This window comes from Ctenopharyngodon idella, chromosome 16 (genome assembly GCF_019924925.1).
Source record: "Ctenopharyngodon idella isolate HZGC_01 chromosome 16, HZGC01, whole genome shotgun sequence".
NCBI lineage: Eukaryota > Metazoa > Chordata > Actinopteri > Cypriniformes > Xenocyprididae > Ctenopharyngodon > Ctenopharyngodon idella.
Window position 1 is genome coordinate 26,382,328 of NC_067235.1, and position 25,996 is coordinate 26,408,323.

At 38.3% G+C, this 25,996-nt stretch overlaps 2 protein-coding genes across 2 annotated transcripts; one reads left to right on the top strand and one right to left on the bottom strand.

Moving 5' to 3' along the window:
* Positions 1 to 387: 387 nt before the first annotated feature.
* On the top strand, positions 388 to 10,150 carry osgin2 (oxidative stress induced growth inhibitor family member 2). The gene is made up of 6 exons (XM_051866764.1): positions 388 to 814; positions 3,574 to 3,666; positions 3,845 to 3,981; positions 4,077 to 4,268; positions 6,080 to 6,171; positions 6,543 to 10,150. Exons 2-6 carry the CDS (start codon positions 3,600 to 3,602, stop codon positions 7,825 to 7,827), a joined length of 1,773 nt encoding a protein of 590 aa, XP_051722724.1. The 5' UTR covers positions 388 to 814; positions 3,574 to 3,599; the 3' UTR covers positions 7,828 to 10,150.
* Positions 10,069 to 25,990, bottom strand: nbn (nibrin). The gene is made up of 16 exons (XM_051866739.1): positions 25,826 to 25,990; positions 24,783 to 24,904; positions 23,125 to 23,252; positions 22,359 to 22,518; positions 22,125 to 22,228; positions 21,879 to 21,996; positions 19,049 to 19,239; positions 18,512 to 18,606; positions 18,104 to 18,242; positions 15,889 to 16,230; positions 14,733 to 15,387; positions 14,579 to 14,641; positions 14,258 to 14,419; positions 14,040 to 14,153; positions 12,364 to 12,413; positions 10,069 to 10,232 (listed from the first exon to the last, which is right to left on the bottom strand). The coding sequence occupies exons 1-16, from the start codon at positions 25,854 to 25,856 to the stop codon at positions 10,202 to 10,204; spliced, it is 2,505 nt and encodes an 834-aa protein (XP_051722699.1). The 5' UTR covers positions 25,857 to 25,990; the 3' UTR covers positions 10,069 to 10,201.
* Positions 25,991 to 25,996: the final 6 nt, after the last annotated feature.

The window sequence follows — 25,996 nt, forward strand, 5'->3', positions numbered from 1 at the left end:
ACAAGAGTTTCATCGAAGCAGTAACGCACTTTCTAGCTGACCTAAATTAATAAGAAGCTTTGTTACGTATGAGAGTCATTTAATGATTCAAGTGTTAAATGTAGGCTATTGACCCAATCTAGCAAGCGCTCCAACGAGGACACTAAAACCACGCAAATGACGGATGTTGACGTACAGTAGACCAAAATAACCTATAATTCTACTTTTATATCCTTTTATAAAAAAAGAAGTCTAGAAAAGTCGTTTTAGAATAAAACCCACCAATACTCACACATTTACTGAGTTAAAAGGCAAAAACAGGATATTGAATAAAAGATAAAAGACATACTGGCATTTAAGGTTATGTTTTAGCAAACCTGACGCGCGCATCGAGTAATGATCGATTGAGTTTCCTCCCGTTTAACGGAAAAAGCGCGTGCTGTTATTTCTCTGATACCATGTGCGCGAGGCAGACTCCGCGTATCTGGGCTCGCTCCACATGCCTGCCGGTGCGGCGCGAGGGAGGCACGGATGATGCTGGATGGAAACTGACGCCTGGCAGTTTTTCCGTGCTGCTACTCTGGAGTAACGCATATGATTCAGCGACGTGCTACGTCGGTTTAATATTGGTCACTATCATTCATACGCCTTAGTTATCCAGCGCTTTCCCAGAAAACAGTCAGCATCTTTAGAAAATCACTCGTCCATGTCATCCGGTGACTCCGCTTGGAACCTCCCACTAGGGATACGGACTATTTATACCGCGTGCAGCATCCTGAGCCTTCTAGAGATACGCGAATCTGAAAAAAAGAATCTGAAGATTTTTCGCTTGGAGGTAAGAAAATAACTACAGAAACGTCGTTATTACCTTTCCGAACAGTAGCATGCGACTGTAGATATGTGACCTAAATTATGCCAGACTAATATCAAACATCATTCTCACATATTCGCTTCTGATTTCGTTTTGACACACATTTTAGTCTGCTTAAAGTTACAGCCAGTGTTGTCATTTTATCTCTACCTGAAATGAAGTTTCTACAACGGAAGATTAAAACAACTAACGTTAACACTGCTGTGCCGTTAACATTGTGCCCCAGGAAGGTGTTTGATACTCAGACTTGTGCATGAATAGACATAGGCCAGAAAGACAAAAACAGAGACTGTGTAGCCTATACTTTTTTAACAGGCACGTTACGAGATTTATAATGTACATATTCAGAGCAAGTAACATACAAACATTGTCACTCCATTAGTTAATATCTGAAATTAGTGTTGTCCGAATACTGTTCAAACTGTTCTAAATGAAATTGTTTTAAATGGTATTTGCCAGTATTTTCAGTGTGCATCAACGATTTTGGGGGCGTACAAACTTATATGCAACATGCATACACACACATGCTTTCACAGACACGTGCACTCATGTGTACATACTGACATACAATCCAGTCTGATCTTTAAACTCACTGATAGCCCTGTCTAGATGGCACACACGGCTGTACAACTCTCTTCACACTTTTAATGTACTTTCACACAGTTATGAGATGCTTATGTCTGATGTTTTGGTTTTCCATCATATGATACCAGATATTTGAAGAGGGTCTTAAGAATTTAAACAACTGGAATGTGGAGATTTGAATGTCTAACGTCAATGAAAGTGTTTGTTCACAAAACAGCAGCATACAATACTATTGATTTTACTGTTGACTTTGTTAAATATATAAGGGATAATGTACAGTCATTATAACTGAAAAAATACTGAAAAGATCAGAACATGAGCACAGCTATTTGGTTTTATGGATGAGTTGTCAATTATACTGTTTTTCCCTGGACAGCAGTCATTAATCAGAAATATTTGACCGCTGAATTTTTTGATTGACCAGTCAGAATCAAATATTCTAGAGAGCGGTGCAATACATGTTATGAGGATTGAGTCTTTTTTGAAAACAGAGACAAATGAGTGTGGAAAAACAAGGGGTTGGTCAGCCCATGTGAGTACCCCTTGTGAATGTGGTCAGGAGACTGTTAAATGGGGCAGTGGGGTGGAAATGCCAGTTCCAAACCCTGCCAATGCTCCCCTCCGCCCCTTACACACCCCTGTCCCGCCATCCTCACCCCCGGTTATGCCTGGAATCCCGCGCACTCTCTCTGAAAAGAGTAAACAACCAGGGTCAAAGAAAAACAGGTTGTGATGGGTGGCTGCGATGTGCCGACTGTCAGCATGCCAAGTCCACTTTTTTTGAAAAACATAAACACGGGCAGCATGGATTACAGGCCAAACTGAGGTGTAATCAGGGGGGATTTACACCCGTCAGGTCGAGACAATGAGTGTGCTCAGATAACAGTGCCTCACTCCATAAAACTGATTATGATTTGCTTTTGTCAGGAAGCAGTGGCAGAGCTAATGCTAGCATTAGCTCAGCAGGGTAAAGTGTTCGAGCAAGGCCATCTTTGCATACATAGTTGGTGACATTTTTGTTATTAGAACCTTTTGCACATGAGATATGACAAGTGGGTAGAAGTTGCTGTTAGTTTGGTGTTTGGTTCCATGGAAAAAAAAACTTTCATACATTTTAAGCCCTTATGTGGAAAAAAATAGCTTGTAATTGCAAGTAAATATGCAAATAAAATAAAATCATGTACACTCTAAAATTGCATCAGCAATCACTAAAGCTTAAAAAAAACAACAACAATAGACAAGACAAAAGATTTAGAATAGAATTTGCAGGCTATCATAAGTTGGTTACCATGTATTTGTTGTGTATTAATCAATTTCAGACATTCAGTGCGAGTAATTCAGTGCAAATATCCACATTTATACTACGGGGCAGTTGAATGCTTGAATCTGATTGGTTGACGAACATTCTAAGGCGTGCAATTATTTTCAAAGAAACGCATGGCTAAAGTAGTTCCAGGCAGGTCTTGACACGCACACACATAGGCCTACAGTAAGGACACACACTCGCACAGAAACATGTTGATAGCGCTGCTCTGATGATTTTATCAGTAAAATAGTTTAACAACTATAACAGCTACATGACATTTCTCACTAGTGAGGTAATAATGGCGCTGTTCTTGGAGCAGATAAACTTACAGTTTCGCTATTAGTGGAGACGCTGTTGGCGAACACTGTTGAGAGACACACAGGTAATCGCATATGCTTAATCTCTCTCTCTCTCTAACTGCATTATTCTGCTATAAATGGCTAAAGCCTCCGTTACTAGCTCTGAAATGACGTTTTGGAATAAGCAACGGAGGCTTGGGATTAGATGCGTAAGAAATTAGTCCTACACACAAGCATTTTAAGGACAAAAACCTGACAAATGTCTTGTAATACAACATCTGAACAATGTTTTGAGGTGTGGTAACTGTAGTATAAGTGGAATAATTGACTCCGGGCCATTAAATTATTGAAAAACAAAGAAAACTCCACTTCCCGTCGGGGCGGCATCACCACCTCGGGTGTGCATTATTTTTTTAATAATTCAACAATCCATCGTCAATTATTTCTTACATATGGCATTACTGTAATATGCTAAGATGTTGCAGTCAGGGTTAATTTTATGTTGATTGACAGATGTCTTTTGTGTTTATCAGTGCCAGCTCTAATTCTGGCTGCCACTATGCCTCTGCTGGAAGAAAGTTCCGTGCCGAGGGACTGTACTCGAACTGTGCCAGTAGTCATCATTGGTGAGTCATCAAGGAGCAAACATTATAAGATTCATCAAGATTCAGCCAATCCTGATGGCTTTTAATTAGTATGAATATAAAGAAATATTTCATAACAATATTGTGTATTTAAAGAAAAAAAGATGCCCAGAAATATAACATTCCATAGTTACCTTCTCTCCCATCTCCCCTTTTACAGGTAATGGCCCTTCCGGTATATGCTTGTCATACCTTCTGAATGGGTACACTCCTTATTTAGATCCCATGGCTGTGCACCCAAACCCCATTCTCTTTCGTAAACTACAGGAAGCCAAGCATCTTCCCATCACTGAACAGGTAAAAAAGATGAGTGGCGAAACAGGTTGTGGAGTTTAACTTTATGTTATGGTCAAATGTGCAATAAAAATATTGCCCGATGTGTCTTCTTGTAGGATTTAGAATATCTTTGCGAAGGTTTAGAGGGGCGTTCAGGGAACCCTGTGGCAGTGCTCTTTGACACACTCCTCCATCCAAATGCAGATTTGGGCTTTGAGTTCCCCTCTGTACTGCAGTGGAGGCTGGAAAAAAAACATCACATTCCTCATCTGGTCTTGGGCAAAGCTACACCTGGCGGTGCATGGCATGTGAGTGAACTCTTTGGAATTGTAGGGTTTATGCTTTTTTTACTTACAACTGCCTAAACTACAGGTGCATCTCAATAAATTAGAATGTTGTGGAAAAGTTCATTTATTTCAGTAATTCAACTCAAATTGTGGAACTTGTGTATTAAATAAATTCAGTGCACACAGACTGAAGTACTTTAAGTCTTTGGTTCTTTTAATTGTGATGATTTTGGCTCACATTTAACAAAAACCCACCAATTCACTATCTCAACAAATTATAATACTTCATAAGATCAATTTAAAAAAAGGATATTTTAAACAGAAATGTCAGGCTTCTGAAAAATATGTTCATTTCTATGCAGTCAATTCTTGGTTGGGCCTCCTTTTGCATGAATTACTGCATCAGTGCGGCGTGGCATGAAGGCAGTCAGCCTGTGGCACTGCTCAGGTGTAATGGAAGCCCAGGTTGCTTTGATAGCGGCCTTCAGGTCATCTGCATTGTTGGGTCTGGTGTCTCTCATCTTCCTCTTGACAATACCCCATAGATTCTCTATAGGATTCAGGTCAGGCGAGTTTGCTGGCCAATCAAGCACAGTAACACCATGGTCATTGAACCAGCTTTTGGTACCTTTGGCAGTGTGGGCAGGTGCCAAATCCTGCTGGAAAATGAAATCAGCATCTCCATAAAGCTTGTCAGCAGAAGGAAGCATGAAGTGCTCTAAAATTTCCTGGTAGATGGCTGCGTTGACTGTGGACTTCAGAAAACACAGTGGACCAACACCAGCAGATGACATGGCAGCCCAAATCATCACTGACTGTGGAAACTTCACACTGGACTTCAAGCAACATGGTTTCTGTGCCTCTCCACTCTTCCTCCAGACTCTGGGACCTTGATTTCCAAATGAAATGCAAAATTTACTTTCATCTGAAAAGAGAACTTTGGACCACTGAGCAACAGTCCAGTTCGTTTTCTCCTTAGCCCAGGTAAGACGCTTCTGACGTTGTCTTTGGCTCAGAAGTGGCTTGGTACGTGGAATGTGACAGTTGTAGCCCATTTCCTGAAGACGTCTGTGTGCGGTGGCTCTTGATGCACTGACTTCAGCTTCAGTCCACTCCTTTTGAAGCTCTCCTAAGTTCTTAAATCGGCTTCGCCTGACAATCTTCTCAAGCTTTTCCTACCACACTTTTTCCTTCCAGTCAACTTTCCATGAATATGCTTTGGCACAGCAATCTGCGAACAGCCAGCTCTTTCAGCAATGACCCTCTGTGGCTTACCCTCATTGTAGAGGGTCTTGATGATCATCTTCTGGACAACTGTCAAGTCAGCAGACTTCCCCATGACTGCTGTTGGGATTACTGACCTAAACCCAGTATTTATACCCTGAGAATGGTAATTTAATAGAACTTGAAATTAAATATTCTAATAATTTGAGATACTGATTTTTTTTATTTTGATGAGCAGCAAGCTGTAATCATCAAAATGAAAACAAAAAAGTCTGGAAATATTTTACTTTAATCTAATAAGTCTAGAATATATTTAAGTTTTACTTTTTGAATGAAATTACAGAGAAAAAAAAAAAAAAACTTTTTCATGATATTCTAATTTATTGAGATGCACCTGTATAAAAAAATTATCAATTGAAAAAAGAACCTTCTCTAACTGTCAGGACAGATTTGAGGATTTTCTAAGGTTAGGGTAGTATTATAGAGTTTTGACATACTAGTTGTCCAGTACAACTTACATAATGTGAAGAAAATTGGATCTATAACCCTAACAGTCATTTTTGTATAAATCTCCTTTATTGACAAACTTTGTCCTTCTGGTCTCCTAGGCAATGGAAGGATCGATGCTGACTATTAGTCTTGGTATATGGATGGAGTTACCAGGAGTCAACTACAGAGATTTGACTCCAGGCAAAAGGAGGTATGTACTATGGAGGAGAATTGCATACATGAATAAGGCAGCTTCCATTAGTATAGGGGTGTCAAGTCCCACTCCTGGAGAACCACTTCCTGCAAAGTTTAGTTAACTTACAACTCTAATTAAACACACCTGAACCAGCTTGTCAAGGTCTTTGCTATTACTAGAAATTTCCAGGAAGGTGTGTCGGAACAGGTTGAAGCTAAGCTCTGCAGGAAGGTGGGCCTCCAGGAGAAGGATTGGACATCTCTGCATAGGTATTTCTCAAGGATATCAAGAAGATATTAGGGGTCTTATCAAACAGAAATATGGTCTAATTTTTCAAAAGTTTTAGAAAGTTCAGAGATTGATGGATATGTGTGATTTTCTCATAGGGTGGTGTCCAATGATCGAGCCACTCCAGATGAGATCTCCTCCTACTACAAAAATTATGTCAAGCTCATGGGTCTCCAAAAGAACTTTGTGGACAATACCTATGTCACCTCTGTTCAAAAACTTCACCGCAGTCATGAAAACAGTCTTGGGAATGAAAAGGACACTATAAATGGTCAATTGAATGGTGTGAAAAATGGGTTTGATTATTGCAATAAGAACAGCACAGAGAATGGTCAGAATGGAGTGGTAAATGGGTTTAGTAATGATTTACAAAATGGAATGGAGACTAGCAGTAGAAGGGGAGAGATTGGGGAGGAAGATGATAAAAGAGGCAAAGAAGGAGTGAAAGAGACTACTGGGGTGTCCCAAGGGCTTTCACAGGGACTCTGGGAGGTCAGGGGCTACCAGCAGTTCCAAGGTGACACTCATGTCCCTTTTAGCTTATTTGCCGAGAATGTAGTCTTAGCAACAGGGGCATCTGACTCTCCTGCTCGATTGGGAGTAGAGGGGGAGGATCTCCCTTATGTGTTTCACAGTGTGCGTGACCTTGGGGTGGCTGTCAGCTGTCACGGCAACCTGGGCTCTTCCTCTGACCCTGTGCTGGTAGTGGGGGCGGGGCTTAGCGCAGCTGACGCAGTGCTGTGTGCCCTGAACCATAGGGTCTCCGTGTTGCATGCATTCCGAAAGCGTGTTGATGACCCAGGTCTCATCTTCAAACAGTTGCCAAAGACACTTTACCCTGAATATCACAGGGTCTACCACATGATGTGTTCCCAAGTTTACCCAGCATCCCCTGTTGCCAATCCAACAGCTCCTAGTTCATCTTTGTTCCCAGACTACACCAGCTTCCCTGAGCACTGTGTGCTCTCCTTCCAGCCTGACATGCACTGTGTGATGAAGGGATCCAATGGTGTCCTTAGAGTCTTCAAAGTCTCTATGGTGCTAGTTCTGATCGGAGCCTATCCCAACTTGTTTTTCTTAAAGGAGCAAGGGCAGTACCTTGGCTTGGATCCCAGTAGGCCAATCTCCTGCAGACAGAATCCTGTCGACATAAACCCTTATACGTTTGAGTGCAATGCTGAGCCTGGGCTCTTTGCCATGGGACCCCTTGTTGGTGACAACTTTGTACGCTTCTTGAAGGGTGGCGCTCTTGGCATTGCTAGCTGTTTGTTCAAGAGACTGAAACAGAGGATGAAGAAAAACAGGAAATTGATCGCCGAGGAAGGAGGGTGTGGAGGACGGGGAAGAGAAGGAAGTGGGGGCGGAAGAAGAGGATTTGTCTAAGGCTCCAAGAGAAGGTGTTTCATGCCAGTAGTCATCATGGGATACATCTCATCTTTATATGTATGCAGTGAATACTAATGAAACTTCAACTTTCCAACCACTTATAAGAGAAAGTACATTTATAAAAATGAGCAGAAGGTAGGAGAAAATACTCTCTTCCCAATGGAGTCTTGTGTTGACTGTCTTACAAATGAGGTTTTTGCTGGTCAGAAATAATGTGCCAATATGTCAATGTTATTTAAAGTCTAGATGGAGTACGCTTTACCTCTTGTTGCTGTGAGTTGCCTTGTTATTTGTAATTAGTTATCTGCTCTTGCATTACATTACAGACTGCATATCTCTCAGTCATGATCGAAGTGCCTACAGGGATATTCACACTGACAGCGATTTGTAGACGGCAAAGCAACTGAACATCATTCATAGTTGGCATCACAAGCAACAGAGACTGTTGCTGTTGAGAAGTGACAAGGTTGAGCACAGTGAATAGATGCAGCCTGAGTTGGACATAGAGGCAGAGTAGGAACGCCTACTAGACACCAAAGGCTCAGCGATCTTCAGTGATGTAATTGCTGTCAGTGTGAATGCAGCATAAGTCAAGGAGGCCTACACTAAGCTGTAAAAGAAAGTAATACCTAAAGAGCAGATGAATTAGGTGGAAGGCCTTATTCCTAAAAGTTATGTTGCAGACTGCACTAGGAAGTTTTTGCTGTGAAATGCCAGTTAACGCACAGTTTATGTATATAAATATGCACACAATTTCAAAAACCTTGATGACCTAATGAGCTAATGCATTACTTTACCTAATAATTAATGATGCACAAACATGGCCTTACCTCGAAAACTGTACATTTGGATAAATATTCTAAGGGTGTACTCACACTAGGCGCTCTGAACCCGTGGCCGAGCGTGTTTGACCGCCAAAGCCCGGTTCGTTTGACTAGTGTGATCGCTCCGTTCCGTGCCCGGTTCGTTTAGCCGTCCCTGGCCCGCATGGAAGAGGTGGGTCAGAGCATGGTTTGGTTGGGCTCGAGTGCGGTTCTGAGCACAGAACAGCTACTACTTTGTGTGCACTGTCATCATTACGACGGCAAACATCTTTATTACTACTCTGATTGTACACTTATCAATTCATGTAATTAATTTGAGTGTATTTGGGTTTATAACGGGTCTGATTCTCACCTTATTGATGAACAGGAATTGTAAATTCCTCCATTAACGTCAGCTGCGTTCGTAATAATCCGCTGATATGTGCAAGGGAAAATCGCTGCGCAGCATAAATGATAAATATATTAGGCAGTATCTTAGCGAAAGTGTATTTCTTCATGTTTTCTTCCATTCAAAAAGCTGCATCATATATGACGTAAGCATGCTCCGGCCCGGAACGTTAAGTGCAAGTGTGAGTGCAGGCCAGCGGGGGAGTGGGGAGGGGGGATAATCGCGCTCGGTCTTGGTTCAAGGCAACCGTGCCTAGTGTGAGTACACCCTAATATTATAGCACTTTAAACATAAAAATTAGAAACATCTCTTTGGCCCAATGCATCACTGCAACCCAATCCACGTCCAAGAGCTAATGTGTTGTGTCACTACAGCAACAGAGCCACAAGTTCATGATCTGGACAAGTTTAGTCTTTAGAAGGATTACTGTTAAAAGAAGAAAATTAGGGGTCCATAAGACTTGGACTATGTGTATCTTTTCTATCAGTCAAGATCCAAATCAACCTTACTCTTTTACTGTAACCTAAAACAAGTGCCAAACCTTCAGTACATTGTAATTTATAGTAACCATGGTGTTTGTCAGTCCCTATGGTAATTTGTAAGTAAATAAATGATCAGAGAATTCAGATTAATACAATGTGAGATGATTTTGAGATTTGCAACAGGTTTTGACTCCTCAATAAGGTATTTCACAGCACTGAATAGTGAAATGTTTTACTTCATACTTATCTATAGTGCCAAATAAATGTTATATTGCTTTGAAATAATAATAAATAACTTCTGAAGCATTGAGTTTTCACCTCAGCCATTCATACTGTAAGTTTAGATTGCTGAGGGAATCTTTGTGTGGAGTGACAGTTTAGACAGCAGATATCATCAAAAAACATGATGGAACACTTGAAGAAACCAAAAGCTTAAGACAAATCTGAGCTGTAAGAAAGAAGAAAGTCCTTTAATTCAGTGCAGAATGGTTGAAGCTGCTTCACAAGGTAATGTAATGTTAGTGTGGAGGTGAAATATGACTGCTCAATTTTGTAAAACTTTTATTACATATAAGTTTTGTACACAGTATTTTTTATTATAGACAAATAAATCTCTTATAAAAATGGGAACGTGTTTTGCTTTGCAATCTTATCACAGGTATTTGCAACATTATGAACTATCTTTTCCTTGCAGGTTTAGGGTTGTATCTGAGAGGGAAAAAAAGAGAAAAACAAAACAGATTCAACACAAAAGCAAGTAACTTGTACAGTCCAACCATCATTCCCACAAAGGCTTTTAACATTCCTGCCCTACGGTGACAATTAGTAACCAATGTCTAAATGATTGAATAACTGAGCAAACTGATATAAACTGGTACGCTGTAAAAATCAGACATTATTTAAAAGTCATCAAACCAGACATCCCCTTCAATAAAACATGTCTGGGACACTTCATTAGCCTGGGGGAGAGAGTTGGAGAAGATGTTGGAAAAACAGAGGTGCTGTTTTCCTTCCATTCTTTTTATTTTCTGTGTGATGTTCCCACCCCATGCATGACTGGCTGAGCAGATTCAGAGATCAAACAGTTGTGTTGGACACAACCACACAGCCGTGACTGTGTGTATATTTAAGGGCGCAAGTGTGTGTTTTTCTGCTTTGGCAGGAGAAATGGCACCACTTGAAAGTCCCCTGTTAACCAGGTTCAGTCTCCAGGCAACAATTCTGTGCCTGACGAGGTCTAACTCTTCTTTTTCTAAGAAGATGCAAGTCTAAAGGCCCGGGTATTCTTCATTTCCGAGTTCTGCTCCGTGTGCAAGCCTTTCAAAGTATACTCCTTTGGCCGTAAGTGGAGAAAGATGCGTTCGGCATGTGCGCACTTTCTAGTGGACTTTGTTTTGTTCTGTTGTACACTCATCATCCGCACAGACAGAAAAACTTGGCTGCATATCAACAATGTGCGTGGACAATCCTGACGATGAACATTACATCACACGTACAGTGTACACGTAGCTACACATAACGTAATTTTCGACATCAGGAGGGTCCAAAGATGTCCGCGTGCTAATTTTTGTGTCTGTGTGGACAGTGAAGTGCACAAGCCTTTCAAAGTATACTCCTTTGGCCGTGAGCGTGGAAAGATGCGCCTGGTACGTCTACTGCTCAAGTCACTCACACATGCGTTGTTGTATGCACACCGTCTGCGCAGACACAAAAATTGGGCTGCATGAGGACTGTGCGCAGACATCTGCGGACCATGGAAAATAAAGCATACCCGGACCTTAAGACGCAAGAGTGTGTTGGCGTTTTAGTTGTATTAGGACAAAGTCTACACCAATATCCGCAAGCTTCCAAACATTGTGGTCGAAAGATATGCCAATTATTTGCAAAAGTCCATTCAACAAGTTTCACATGCTCTTTTTATATATCATATATATATATATATATAATATATATGAGATAAGTCAATCTACTAAAGAAATAATCTCAAGACACTGACCACTAACTCAAATCACTGTATGTTCTGTCCTAATCACTTAGTGTTTAAACAGCAGGAGCTTGTTAGAAATATCAACGGGTCTTCACAGACCGGCGTGACCTCAACTGTGAACAATGACTTAAAAGCAGTTGGGAACTCATTGACGTCATACTTTCCAAGCGTGCTCTGTGAAAATGAAGGATTTGCTAAAAGGAGAAAACACCCCCTTCAAGAATTCATGCGTGATGCCTTGACACTGGTGGATCAGGCCCAGTAGCTCATCAGCAGCCAGAACACAGTTGATGAGTTCATGAATTCAGTTCATAAAAAAGTGTGCGTGACTTTAAGAAAGAAACTTCCTGTGGTTGAGTGAAGTTTTTCAAAGTCAGTCAAAACTAGTGCATATGTCAAAGCTGTAGAAGTCTACTGCCAAATATCTGAGCGCCTGTCTGACAGAAGATTCAAAGCGGGGCATGATACTGGGAATTGAATCCGATTCCTCTGTTCTGCCCTGCCTGCCTCAGTGCGTAAGACTCTCCCGTCGCTTAAACCGGTCTCAGCCTGTCCACTCCAGGCTAAGCCCATAGTGTGCCGACACAAAGGTTATTGTCTCATTGTGAGCCTTGATATCTGGGGTCAGAGGTCAGTGTCTTGTTGAATGTAGTGTTAGTTTAGGCAGGTGGCGATTGTCTGGATGAGGGTGAGAACTGTACTGGGATCAAACAATATCAGTCAGGGTTCAAAAGAGCACTAAAAGTGCTGACGTCATTGGACGTCCTACTTAATTCTGTCTGTTTGATCTATGCCCCTCCCCTCATCCATTTTTTATGCCCTACTGTCTGCACAAGCACATAGACTGCATACCTGAACAAATCATCTCCCAAATTCTCCTCCCGTTCATTCTGTTTTTCCTCCTAAAAGAGAGAGAATATATGTCACGGGTTGGCAACCACTAATGAGGCGAATGTATTTTAATTACATGAAGTCACTCAATCAAAAAATGTACATTTTGAAGTAGTCCTTCCTCTAATTCACACAGCCCCTTTTATTTAGGAGTTAGGTACCTTTAAAATGTGACTATTAAACTGCACTAGTCAACAGAAGTGCACAGCTCTAACAAAGTGCTTACACAACCGTCTTGCATTACGAGTTGCTGATATTACTTTAAGTGAATTGTGCAAGAACTTGTCAAAGTGCAGATCAGTGATCGCTTTCTATGTTTACTGTCATTTACTGCAAAAGTTAACCACTGTATATACTAAATCAAAACATGACAAAATACACATCAATCGAAAGCTTAAAAAAAACTTGCACTTAAACTTATGACCATTTATATCTACTAGGGACAGTTGTATGTCGTTTGTGCTCTAAAGTAAGGATGCAAGTTAACAAGTTAAGTTTCGCATCCACTGCATAGCACAATTGTGTGTATGACAGCTCAGTTTGTTCTGCTATTTGTTCCTTTTATTTTTTAGAAAAAAGAAGTTGCTGCTATCAGTGTTGATATTCAACTCAGTATCCGGGGTCCTTAACATTCCACGCACAAATCACAATGATAGTTATGTACAAATTACAACATAAAGGGAAAAGATCATATAAATTCAATGAGGAAATCTGGTATTCAGAAGCTTATCTTATTGATTTTAATTTATTAATGTTTAATCTAATTATTAATTTAAAAGATTTTTTTTTTCTAATTTTAAAATGTAGCTTATTCCTCTGATGGCAAAGCTGAATTTTCAGCAGTCATTACTCCAGTCTTCAGTGTCACTTGATCCTTATCCTTAATATTTTTAAGCAGTTAATATTTTTGTGGAAACTGTGATACATTTTTAAATTCTTTGATGAATAGACAGTTCAAAAGAACAACATTTATTAAATGTAAAAGTCTTTACTGTCACTTTTGATCAACTTAATGCTTAATTTCTTAATAAATGGGTATGGCACAGTGATTAACAAGAAAAATTAAAAATGTCATTTCATGACAAAAGGCTTTCGCCCCTCTGGCAATCATCTGTATAAAAGGGCATTTTTATATTGTATGAGATAAGTGTAAAGCTTTGCACGAGGTGGATTGAAAAAAAAAAAAAAAAAACACGATGCTTGCTACTGTTTCAATGGAAGCAAAAATAAGCTGATTACTCCAAATTATTTAAATTTCAATCTGAACAGAAATAATTATAAAAAAAAAATAAAGTAAAAAATCTCCTTCATGCTGTACTTTGATGACATAAAAAGCTAAAAGCCCTTTGGTTGTGAATAAAACCACTGCTAAATGGTCAATGACAAACAGCAGCCATAAAACAACAACAACAAAAAGCTTTAGGTGTGAACCATTATTAAATTATTAGTGTTTTTAAAAATGAACTTTAAGTGAGTGTAAAAAAAATACAATATAACCTGAGTGTAAAAAAGGGGAAATGATCATGCACAACTGAATATCCAATATCAGCCAGTAACATAAATATAATACAACTAAGTATAACCCCCATTTCCCAAGGTTTGTTGCCACTCATTTCCTTGTTTCTGTGGTCTCTCACCTCTGCAGCCTGTCTAAGCCATTCCTCTAGTTCAGAGTTCTTGCTGCGATTGTGAGCCACCAGATCCGAGCCTCCGATAATGTTGGGAAGCCCATTAAATCCAGGGACATTTGTCTACACATGCACACACAGAAGTGTCATACATATACACTGATAAACGGACACGGTGATACTTTTCCATAATATTACAGAAGGGTGCACGAGACACTTGCTCAGACCTTGCGGAACCTTTTGACATTTTTGTCATTGGGGTCATGGGTCTGTAGTGGGCTGGGTCTTGATCTGGAAGAGGTGTTCACTGTCAGGGACTTAAACTGAACCTGTAGGAGCCTCCTGGGCAGCTCAGGGTCATTCTCGGATCCAGATTTGGAGGTCGAGGCCTTCAGATCAACAGAGATTTTATTACACCAACATGTTAAAAGACACTCTGAGGGAAAACAGTGTGAATATAGTAATCATGACCTTTGTAAAACCCTGAAAAGATATTATTAGGTAGCGTAGGTCAAAGCGACTCACAACCAATGTCTAAAACCTCTCACCTGCATTTCCTGTTTGGCTACAGCCTCGCTGTGCTGGGAAATGCCATTTTGAGTCCTTGAATTCTGAAAGAAAAACAAAAACATGGGACTAGCTGTTCTGCAGATAAAAACAGAAGAGATATTTATATGAAACAAATGATGGCTGTTTTCGTACCACAACAAAAGACACTTCCTCCTCTTTGACCTCTTCAAGTTCTGGTCTTTTCCCCTTGTTTGCTGAGCAATGTGCTTCCAGATCTGGAGTTTGATTGGGTGACCTTTTTGACTGCCTCTCAGAGCCCTGATTTGTTGCAGCTGGGCCTGTTCTGTCCAACTGCAATTTCTGAATGTTGTTGGCAGTACTTTGCTGATTCTTTGTGCCTTTTCTGCTTTTGGACTCAGTGCCCTCTTGCTGATTGGGTAATTGTGGGTTATTGATTGTGCTGTTCAGTCCTGACTCAAGACGTTGCTTTTTATTAGCTGCAGCACATGGAGGCTGATCCATCTCGTCGGACATTATGGATTCAAGCTCTTCAAGTGACATTTCTAAATCAGCAGCTACTGCAGGTTCCTCTGGTCCTGATGGGACGTCTTGCTCTGGTTCCTTTCTCTTTTTGCTGCCAGAGCTTTGACTGGACCCACAAGCCTGACCCAGACTGGCACTGAACTCAGATCTTGACACTGAGCTGTGTTGGTTTTGGGCAGTATGTGAGTTTTTGTAAGATCTACTGGCAGAGGAATTTTGCTGGATCTCATCTTCTTTATCTTCACTGTCTTTTCTTAAGAATTTGGTCTCTGACTGGACAGAATTGGCACTGTCTTCACGTGGTCTGCAACCATAAACAACACATATTCATAAAATGGTTCTCACATCATGCAACATTTCAAATGAAAATACTGTCACATGACCCTGTACATCTGGTATTAATGTCCATCCTGAGTGATCTGATTACAAGTGGTCAGTTGAGACACATTAGCCTGTTGTACTTAAGGCCTTGTGACTTCTTTTAATCACATTTATTTGACTACATGCATCATTTTCTGTGTTATTACTTTACATATTGATAAAGAACAAATGTAAAAAGTAAAATAAAAAAAATAATAATGAAAAAGTTATTTTAAAATGCCTATGGCTACATTCATGCAGCAGGCAAAAGTGGCCCAAATCCGATTTTTTGCTTTTGGTATGTGGGTTAGTCTGATATTGGCACATTTAAAAGATAATGTGAACAGCCAAACAAAAAATCGGATCTGAGCAATAGATCAGAATTAAGTATTAAGGCTTGCAGTATGAAGGTAGCCTTAGTGATGTGGTGTGGCATCAGACTTGCCTTTTCTTGCCGGCAGGCTGGAAGAAGTTTGTGAGGGCTGTCTGTTTCTGGGGGGACTGTTTTAGTGTGGTGCTGCCATTGGGAGGCGCTGTCATTTTCACAGAACCTTTTAACTGAACTTGCCCACTGCCCGAAGGAGCAGAACCTTTCTTCATCCTCTGCTTAGGCTCAACCATGCTAAAGCTCTCAGATGACCTCACCGTCTCACTGACGACGCGGGAAGCAGAAGGTTCCGGGCCGAGGGATGAGGATTTATTGGTTGTTGACAGTGTGGAGCCCTTCCGTGTGGGACGTGTCTTCTCAGGAGTCTCACCAACTGCACTGATCCCACTTGTAACCATCCTGAAAATATGAACATTGACTCACTTCAGAAGAAAGCTCTATATTAACACTACTTGTTATCATTATTTGCAAGTATTGCTGTAAAACAGTGGTTTTTGAACTTAAACCATTGTAAAAAAAATAAATAAATACCCAAATAAATCCAATAATTATCATTTAAAAACACACCAACACTGGATAGATGGAGTAATCAACTCAATTAACTGATTGTGTTCTTCACTTTAATTTGTGCTTTAATTTGCATTTCTGTTGTCTCGCTTCCAAATACATAACTCAAAGTTACGTCATTTGCTACAAGTAGCAGTCTAGTTTATTTCAAAGCACAAACAGCAGTCTGGTTAAATTACAGATCAGTAAAAATAAGGCTATTTCAAGTTATAAGGTATAAATTAAGAATAATCTGAACACTACTTAAAATTTTAGGTTATTGTTCTGAGGTTCAGGGGCCGGTTGCACCAGTTATGCGTACATTACAGCTTAGCCTATTTTTGACTTAAATGGACACTAAGTGATAACTTGCGCACTACTAAATATTTTCACACTGCACCATTAAACTTTGTTGAAACTTAACTCAATTTATAAACTAAATATTTACAGGAGTTACAGTTGGAATAAAAAAGCAGACTGACTGATTTGCATCAATTAGCTCGTTTTACCTGACAGACTTGAATCTTTTAAACAAATATATAATGCTGGCATTTACACTCGTGTTGTGCATGTCAAATAAGTCAGTCATAATAAATGTCATTTCTTGTTTTTTTTGTATCAGTATTTATTTATTGATCCTTATTTTAAATAGTTTAATGGTATATATATATATATATATACAAAATCCCTATTATGTTATTCATGATTAAACAGTATTGTACTTTAATGGAAACTTATTTTACCGTCAGTTACATGAGGCAAGAGAAGTAAGAATGAAGGATAAGCTGAAATTCACGGCCTTTCAACACATCTTCTGCTCACGTATTTGAAGGTTGCTATTGGATCATTAAAGGATTAGTTCACTTTAAAATGAAAATTACCCCAATATTTACTCACCCTCAAACCATCCTAGGTGTATATGACTTTCTTCTTTCTGATGAACACAATCTGAGTTATATTAGTAAATATCCTGATGCATCCAGGCTTTATAATGGCAGTGAACAGGACAGAGTATGAAGCTGAAGAAAGTGCATCCATCATAAACATACTCCATGCGGCTCCGGAGGGTTAATAAAGGCCTTCTGAAGCGAAGCGATGCATTTGTGTAAGAAAAATATCAATATTTAACACGTTATAAAGTAAAATATCTAGCTTCCGCCAGACCACCTTCCATATTTATTAACTTTATTAAACCCCCGGAGCCGTGTGGAGTATGTTTATGATGGATGGAAGCACTTTCTTGAGCTTTATACTCGTTGGTCCCATTCACTGCCATTATAAAGCTTGGATGTGCCAGGATATTTATTAATATAACTTCAATTGTGTTCATCAGAAAGAAGAAAGTCATATACACCTAGGATGGCTTGAGGGTGAGTAAATCTTCAGGTAATTTTCATTATAAAGTGCACTAATCCTTTAAGGCTAAACGTCATTATGCAACTACGCATTACTTTAAGGAGAGCTTACGACCAACTAGCTACGCTCTGCCTTAAGAACAAATGGTGCAACCAAATAAAGTACAGAGTTAGTTACAAACTAGCTAGTAGTTACTAAGCCTCTAGTGTGGACTTTACATTCCAATTTAAGAAAGAACTTTTGGCTGGTGCAACCCTACCCAGATCTGCAGATGTTAGGTGCTCCAGTTTGCTTTTTATTTCTATTCTTGAAGATGTCCACCAACTGACACAGGTATTCTGTATGATTCAGAGCATTCAGAGACCTCTACCTGCTCTGGTCCTGAGAAAGCTCAGTGTTGACCACATAGGCTGTAATATTCTGGGAAGGTGCCGCGAGCGCCGTCTCATCCACGGCAGTGTTCTGAGAAAGCGTTGCTGCAGTAATGACTGGCTTCACTTTCACAGATTCTATGAAGAAATGTTGAGAAATTGTTATTGATGTGTCAGTTTGTGCATAATACCAATCTTTTTGGCCAACAGGAAGTCCACCTCTCAAATTCACTGCCATGAAAGGTCTATTATGCACACAATTAAAAAAAAAAGTACAATCAATCATCAACATATTCATCATTATGCAGTCATTGTTATCATACTTAAAAAAAACATTACTAAGAATGAGTAATGTTCTAAAACAGTCCGCCTGCACCGGATGTGTATGTAAGTGTATTTAAACCCACCAGATTGAATAGAACAGGGATTGCAGTATGTTTGATTATTGAGATGAATGGCAGCCAATCCGATCTCAGATTCTGTGATAAAGCGCAAGCCGTTTCTGTGTAAATAAGGCAAAACTTTAGAAAGAAACAAAGATCAACAAAGAATTTAAAGCTATCTGAGTAGAACCATAAAAATCAGTAAAGCACAACATTTCATATATTTTCTATAATATATGCAAAATTACAATTTTATATAAAAATTAATTATATATTGAATATTTCATTTTTTTTTTAAAATGGGCATTTTTGTACTAATGGTGCAGGAATGTGTGTTCTGGCACAAACAAACACAGAACAAAAACACAACACATTCATACAAAATGGAATCAATCAAACAAACTTTTAAAAAATGTTTGTTTGTTTTTCTTTTTTGAAACAAGTAGGTGGAACAGCTTTATCATATTACTCAATATACAGAATAATTACTATAGACATTGTCTGAACTAATAAAAGACAGCATAGACTGCGCAGTGCGCATTAGCAAAAACACACACACACCTGTGCAGAATCTGGGCCACAGAATCCACCCACTTCTTGGAGTTTGGAGGGATGACAGCCTGGGAGTTTCCTGATGTCATGTCAACCACACAAGTGCTGCTCGACTCCAAGAGTGAAACGGGCAGTGAGCCCTCGTCCAAAAGCCGGCACACCCCACCTCCACAACTCACTGCCTGACTCAAACGCTTCATCTGAAAAGATACACAAAACATCAGTGACTACAACAATAAAACACTGACTGTAATTCAGCTGGGATTACAAGCATTTTCTAAATTGTTTTAACCTAATTACAGATATGTCCTGCATGACAGAAAATGAAACTGCAAATTAAAACTAAACTAATGTAACTGAAGCCTCTGGCTTTTAAAAAGAAAAGGGTGAGCCCTTTAATTTGCCCCACTCAAACTTCTTGTTTCAGTAAGAAACTCAAACAAGAAATTGAATTTTTTTTATGCTTTAAACATTTATACATTGAAAAATGTTAAAGTTTTAGTTTAGTAAAAATCATTATAGAAAAGCTAAAATAAAATATAATTATAAGATTAAAAAAAACTTTTAATTTAAAACTAGAATGTAAATAATTAAAATTAAAAATTAGAAATGCCCTGGCAACTTTTCTGAAGTAAAACAAATTTAACGATGTATTAAAATGAGTAAAACTAAAACTGAAATAAAAAATAAATTTAAGCAATATAGGAATATTTGAAAAAAACAAAAACAAAAACAAACTAATAATAAAAATTACAATGGCACATAAATAAAATTAAAATGAAAACTGAAAATAAAAGCCAATTCAAAATATTGATAAATACGATAATAATATGTAAATAATACTATAATAACACTGTTCCAAAAACTAAAACGTTTTTTGGAAAAAAAAATTTCTTTATGGGTCTCCAGAGCTTAAAAACTTCTCCCACAAAACCAGAAAAAAGAAAATGACCATGTGACTTCACTGCACTGCTGTAGCTTTTATCAGCAGGTATTCGCTTACAAACGAACCTGCTGGTTACAGAGAATATACCAGCTGTTCGACTTCACATGGTCTGCTCTTACTCTGTGCTAATCAACACTGTTTTACATCTCCTGATTAATACAGAACAGCAGGGAGGAACTCCTATGTGACATCTAACTTTTTCACTGTATATAACAGCCTAATGAATTACCTGATGCATGTCTAACTTTCACTTCTGAGGAAAAAGCTTGAAGATAAAGAAGGTATGAAAGGTCAGAGTGCTTGTAACGGATGATATTTTCCAACATTGCAGTATAATAAAGAAATAAAGCAGAAATGAAGGAGTCTTTTCGTAAGTCAACAAAAATGAAGATGTCTTATAGGGTCTGGTAGTGGAGATACTTAATGACACACAGCTGCTGCAGTTTGTGGGTGGGCTGTGGAAAAAACACTTCTGCACAGACTTGGGTTCAAAGGTAACATCTTTTTGTTATGTAATAACTGGCCACGTGACTTGATAAGGAACATGAAAGTGAGCGAACAATATCACAATCCTTTGGCCTCATATTTAGTGAAATAGGCCACATCCCAGTGCGACGCCAGCAGCCAAACCAGCTTATACATCCTGCTCTACAAGATAGAAGGTCTCAGTAAGATTTCTTGCACTGGTGACACTATTTTCATGACAATTAAGCAACATTATAGTATGACTTTCTTATATTCCTATTTATTGTATTATATGTGGTGTGTTCTATGTATTGTACTACCTATGACTATGTTTTATAATTCATATATACACTACTGTTCAAAAGAAAGGGGTTGGTAGATTTTTTAAAAAAAAAAATGTTTTCTTTCTTTTTTATGTTAACATCTCTTATTTATGTTAACATCTCTTATTCTCACTGTATTCATTTGATAAATTAATAAACAAAACTTGAATTTCTTTAAAAAAAAATTTTCCCCAAAACAACACTTTGAATGAATAATTATACAATGTTAAAGGGTTAGTTTACCCAAAAATGAAAATTATGTCATTAATTACTCACCCTCATGTTGTTCCAGACCCATAAGACCTTCGTTCATCTTCGGAACACAAATTAAGATATTTTTGATAAAATCTGATGGCTCAGTAAGGCCTGCATCGCCAGCAATAACACTCCCTTTTTCAATGCCCAGAAAGCTACTAAAAACATATTTAAAACAGTTCATGTGACTACAGTGGTCCAACCTTAATATTATAAAGTGACGAGAATACTTTTTGTGCTCCAAAAATAAAAAAATAGCGACTTTATTCCACAATATCTAGTGATGGGCAATTCAGTGATTCAGAGCGCCAAAATAACATGATTTCAGTAAAGAAGGCTTTGTTACATTGTAAGTGTTTTGAAACTGCAATAGTTCACGTGACTTTGGCAGTTTGATACGTGTTCCGAAACACTGATTCGAAACAAAAGATTCAAAAAGCTTCGAAGCTTCATGAAGCAGTGTTTTGAAATTGCCCATCACTAGATATTGTGGACTAAAGTCGTAATTTTGTTATTTTTGGCACATAAAAAGTATTCTCATCGCTTTATAATATTAAAGTTGAACCACTGTAGTCACATGAACTGTTTTAAATGTGTTTTTAGTAGCTTTCTGGGCATTGAAAAAAGGAGTGTGGCGATGCAGGCCTTTTATCGGATTTTATCATAAATATCTTAATTTGTGTTCCGAAGATGAACGAAGGTCTTACGGGTGTGGAACAACATAAGGGTGAGTAATAAATGACATAATTTTCAGTTTTTGCTGAACTAACCCTTTAATTGTTGCAAAAGTTACAGTGATAGAGTATAATATCATTTATTATAATAGTAGTAGTTAAAGAATCCCTCTTGCCTGTTTAGAGTTCAAAAACAGAAAAGTTTTCCCCTTGAAGAGGCTCTTTCTCTCAGGTCGTGCACTCAGATCCACGTCCTCTTTAGCCAGGCTGGGCTCATCAATCTGAGGCCTAAATCTGATCAACACAAAACACAGCAACATCTGATCTATAATGTCTATTCAAAATATTACCATTAGCTCACAGCTATTTAAATGAAACAGAACAAGAAACTGTGAGCGAGAAAAAAAAGAAACATTCTGTACCTCTCAGCTTTAGGCAGTGGCAGTTTCTGCTGCACAGCCTTGCTAAGCACACTGAAGAATTCAGGTTTTACTATAGGCCGACAGCACAGCAACGCACAGATCGTCTGCCAAGAGAGAGACATTGATTCAGTGGATGTTTAAGTGTACCTTGAAGGGTCATTTGTAGTTATTCAGGGAACTGAATAAACCCTCAAGGATCAAACGAAGTGCTTAAGAGGTCAATGGCCTCGTTACCTTAATGGTGACCTTTACAGTGGGCATGACGAGATGCGTGCAGTCAAGTGTCCAGGAGTTGACAAGTCGCCCTCCGATAGAGCGCACATCTTGAGAGAGGGATGCTTTCCCTTCGTTATCGACACACGAGGAACACACCACAACACATTCTTTCTCCAAACTGAATGGGGAAACAGCGGGCTTATTATCGGCCTCATAAAATTAAAATGTAATACATTAAAACAGTATAAATCTAACTAACAAACACACATGAAACATAATGAGACAATAGCCTAAAGCAAATAAATGAAGCAAGAATGTCAGATTTGTGAACAAATAATACATTTTTTTTTGGATCTTCTCAAGTACTGTTTGATCCGAATCACAAAACTGGTCTAATTGATTCATTCACAAATTGGACTGAAGTGGTTCTCAAATTCAACTATCTATTCTTCACACAAATCATACGACCTCCGAAAAACAGTGCACAAGTCTTATGACTCTATAAGACTTGTGCACTGTTTTTCGGAGGTCGTATGATTTGTGTGAAGAAAAGATAAGTTGAATTTGCTTGAAATCTTTAACAGTCATTCATTGTAGTAACAAGGAAAAAGGGGTCCAGTACTCAATTGGTTCTCCATTTGTAGTGCACAGAAGTAATCTCATAGGCTTTTGGAACAACATGAGGGTATTTTTTATTTTTGGCTCAACAAGTCCTTTACCACTATAAGTCACTTCTGAAGCATCCACACATATACAAATGAATGCGTAGTAGTCACACGCAAACCTGAACTTGCTCTGGAAGACTCCAAATGTGATTTTGTCTCCTGCCTGCAGGGTCTTTGTGGAGCCAGTCTCAAGCTTCTCACCATTGATGAAAGTGCCGTATTTAGAGCTGTCCTTCAGAGTGACCGCCTGCCAACAGTATAAAAACAAGAAAGCACCCTGTCAGAAAGATTTACCACGAACTAGTGTCAACTAATCCAACTAAAATACAGCTGTAAGGGAAACGGGGCCCTCTAGGGCATGACACCTGCAAGCACACATTTACAGAACACAATACTATCTCAAGTTGAACATAATACATAGACTTAACTATCAAATCCGGGGCCGGCTCTAGACATGGGCAGGGCAGGGGTGGGCTCTGTCTTGCCCACGCAATCAGAATTTAGTCACAGATAGTGTTAATCTCTCTCTTTTTTTTATTTGTACATTAATTAAAAACAATCTGAGGTGGGCTGTGTGTTGAGAAATTTGATGAAGGGCTGTAGAATGCCCCAACACACATAAAAAAAAAAAAAAATAACACCAGAAAATTGCAGTATTTTTCTTTTATTAGCTGAAAGTAGCGGCGCGTGATACACTCACAAGGCGCTTCAGTCTGTATAGTGATAAAGTAGAGGCTGACGAAAATGAACGAAAATGGGCAGAAATGTTAATAAATACTAGGGGTGTGACGAGCCATTCAGATTTGTGTAATTGCTATGGTGTTTATCAAACAACACCAAATACTTAATAATCATTTTCAAACATTGGCTTACATACATTTTAATCTGTACTAAAACATACCAGCCCAGAAAATATATCTTCTCGATATTGGTTGAAAATTATTATTGGTGTTCCTTTACTATAATTCTTCATATTTGTGTAGTTTGAACTTTAATCAGTTTGAAACATTTGTTTGCTTTTTACATTTGTTTTGTGTATTATTATTGTATTTAAATACTGGGTAGAAAAGATTCAACTGGTTATTAAGAGGATAGCACTATAGTTTGCTCATCTTTTCAACATGTTTTTGTAATGTAATTCAATACCGCGATAATATCTTAATTTTTTACTATTTTAAAATACCTATATCAAATCACTGTATGTTTTTTTTTCAAATATAGATTTTATTGCTAAATGCATACATCAATAAAAACCTATATTTGTATACGCTGTATTCTCATAAATCTCTCCCCCCCCCCCCCCCTTTCCAACAAGCTTTTAGTAATATACAAATATAATTTATCGCATCCTGAATTTAAATATGGACTTCACAGCAAGAATGACTAACTGAATTCACAGTAAGAATGACTAAGGGAAATAATGCATATGATTAGTGTTCTGCAGACTAATTAGCAAAATAACAAAAAAAAACAATAAGTAGTAATTAAAATTTGATTACTTTGTGAAATACTTTCCACAGTTTTGCTTTTGAGACACTCTCATTAAGCAACCTAAGATATTTATAGACAGACTCTAAGAAAGATTACTTTTTTATGTTGGAAAAAAAAGTGCCAATGTTTTTTTAACAATATAAGCAGCTCCACAAACACCTCTCATTGTGGTTTGGTACATACTGTTTAAGAATAACAGTGGGAGGAAGTACAGAAGCATTCATAGTGGGCTTAAACATCTCTTCATTGTTTTTTAGCCAACATAATACAGCACAGAGTTACTGACCTGCTCAGTGACAGTGAGGTTGGCATGCACACGACTGATGGACTGATCATTGGACAACAGAATTTGACAATTCTTACGGCCGACCACATACTCCTGACCCGGGAGCAGAACGATACATTCCCCTTCAGAAAAAGAAAGGAATGAAGTGAAGCTATCCAGACAATAATTACTGGAAAATGGGGACTTTTTCTTGTTATATGACAAAATTTTTGTCTGTAAATAATAATTAAAAAATATATATTATTATAATATCACATTTTTGTAATCACTATTTACTTTTAAAGGGTCTAAATGTGTTGTTGAGCTGTAGTTGTCCATTAACTGCCTTGCATTGTCAATGTTTTTACATGTCAGAAAGATGTCTGCGTCAAAGCTCCGTGAGAATAAAACATGTAAAACATGTCATAATACACATACAACTACCATATCTGGTACATATAATACTTCAGGGGTTTGTTATTGATGTATTATTAAGATTGCTCTGTCTAATATAAATCATAATCATAAAAAATGTAAACATGTCAGTGGTGACATTTGTGACGATTGTGAAACCCAGAGACACGTTTTGAATAAGTAACTTGATTGATTCACATCATAAAATCAGTTATTCCTACTTCTTATTGAGAAAATTGTCAATCTCAACTCGACATTCCTATTGGTTACAATCGTGACCAGAAATAAAACAAATATTCACACTAACTTTTTGCTGTCTTTCTTTTTTTAAACCATGCAGTTTGTTTTAATGGTATATCCAATGAGTAAAATACCCTTACCTGGTCAAATTAAATTAGTTAATTTGATGTTAGCATAATGCAAGTCTTGACATTAATAACATAGCCTTTTACACTATAACCCTGCCTCTCTATGTCTATCCGTGACGGTATATAAGTCTTTAGAAGTCGTTCCATAAACAGGAAGACATGTTATGTAAACAGCAATATATTACCAGACAATTTTATAGCTTTCATTTGGTCTGGATTATACGTAATGCCGTAGTACACTAAAACACCGAACAACCGACTCATTTCCACATAAGACGTTACCTCCAGCTTCAGTTGGTTGCAGTTTCCACATTTCAATACCTGTCGCTTTCTAGCGAATCAATACTTAAATAATCTTTTAGGCTTACTGCAGCTGTAAAACTGAACTGCATGAACTGGCGCGCCACATTTACATCTTAATGTGCGACGTAATAAATTTCAGTTTCAAAATAA

What these genes read in the sequence shown, in the direction of transcription:
- osgin2 (XM_051866764.1), top strand. Translation starts at nt 3,600, where the DNA reads ATGCCTCTGCTGGAAGAAAGTTCCGTGCCGAGGGACTGTACTCGAACT. An exon ending in TGTGCCAGTAGTCATCATTG is followed by an intron (nt 3,667 to 3,844) that starts GTGAGTCATCAA and finishes CCCCTTTTACAG; the next exon opens with GTAATGGCCCTTCCGGTATA. An exon ending in ATCTTCCCATCACTGAACAG is followed by an intron (nt 3,982 to 4,076) that starts GTAAAAAAGATG and finishes GTCTTCTTGTAG; the next exon opens with GATTTAGAATATCTTTGCGA.
- nbn (XM_051866739.1), bottom strand. Translation starts at nt 25,856, where the DNA reads ATGTGGAAACTGCAACCAACTGAAGCTGGAG. An exon ending in CCACTGCCTAAAGCTGAGAG is followed by an intron (nt 21,997 to 22,124) that starts GTACAGAATGTT and finishes TGTGTTGATCAG; the next exon opens with ATTTAGGCCTCAGATTGATG. An exon ending in CTTTCTCAGGACCAGAGCAG is followed by an intron (nt 16,231 to 18,103) that starts GTAGAGGTCTCT and finishes TCATATTTTCAG; the next exon opens with GATGGTTACAAGTGGGATCA.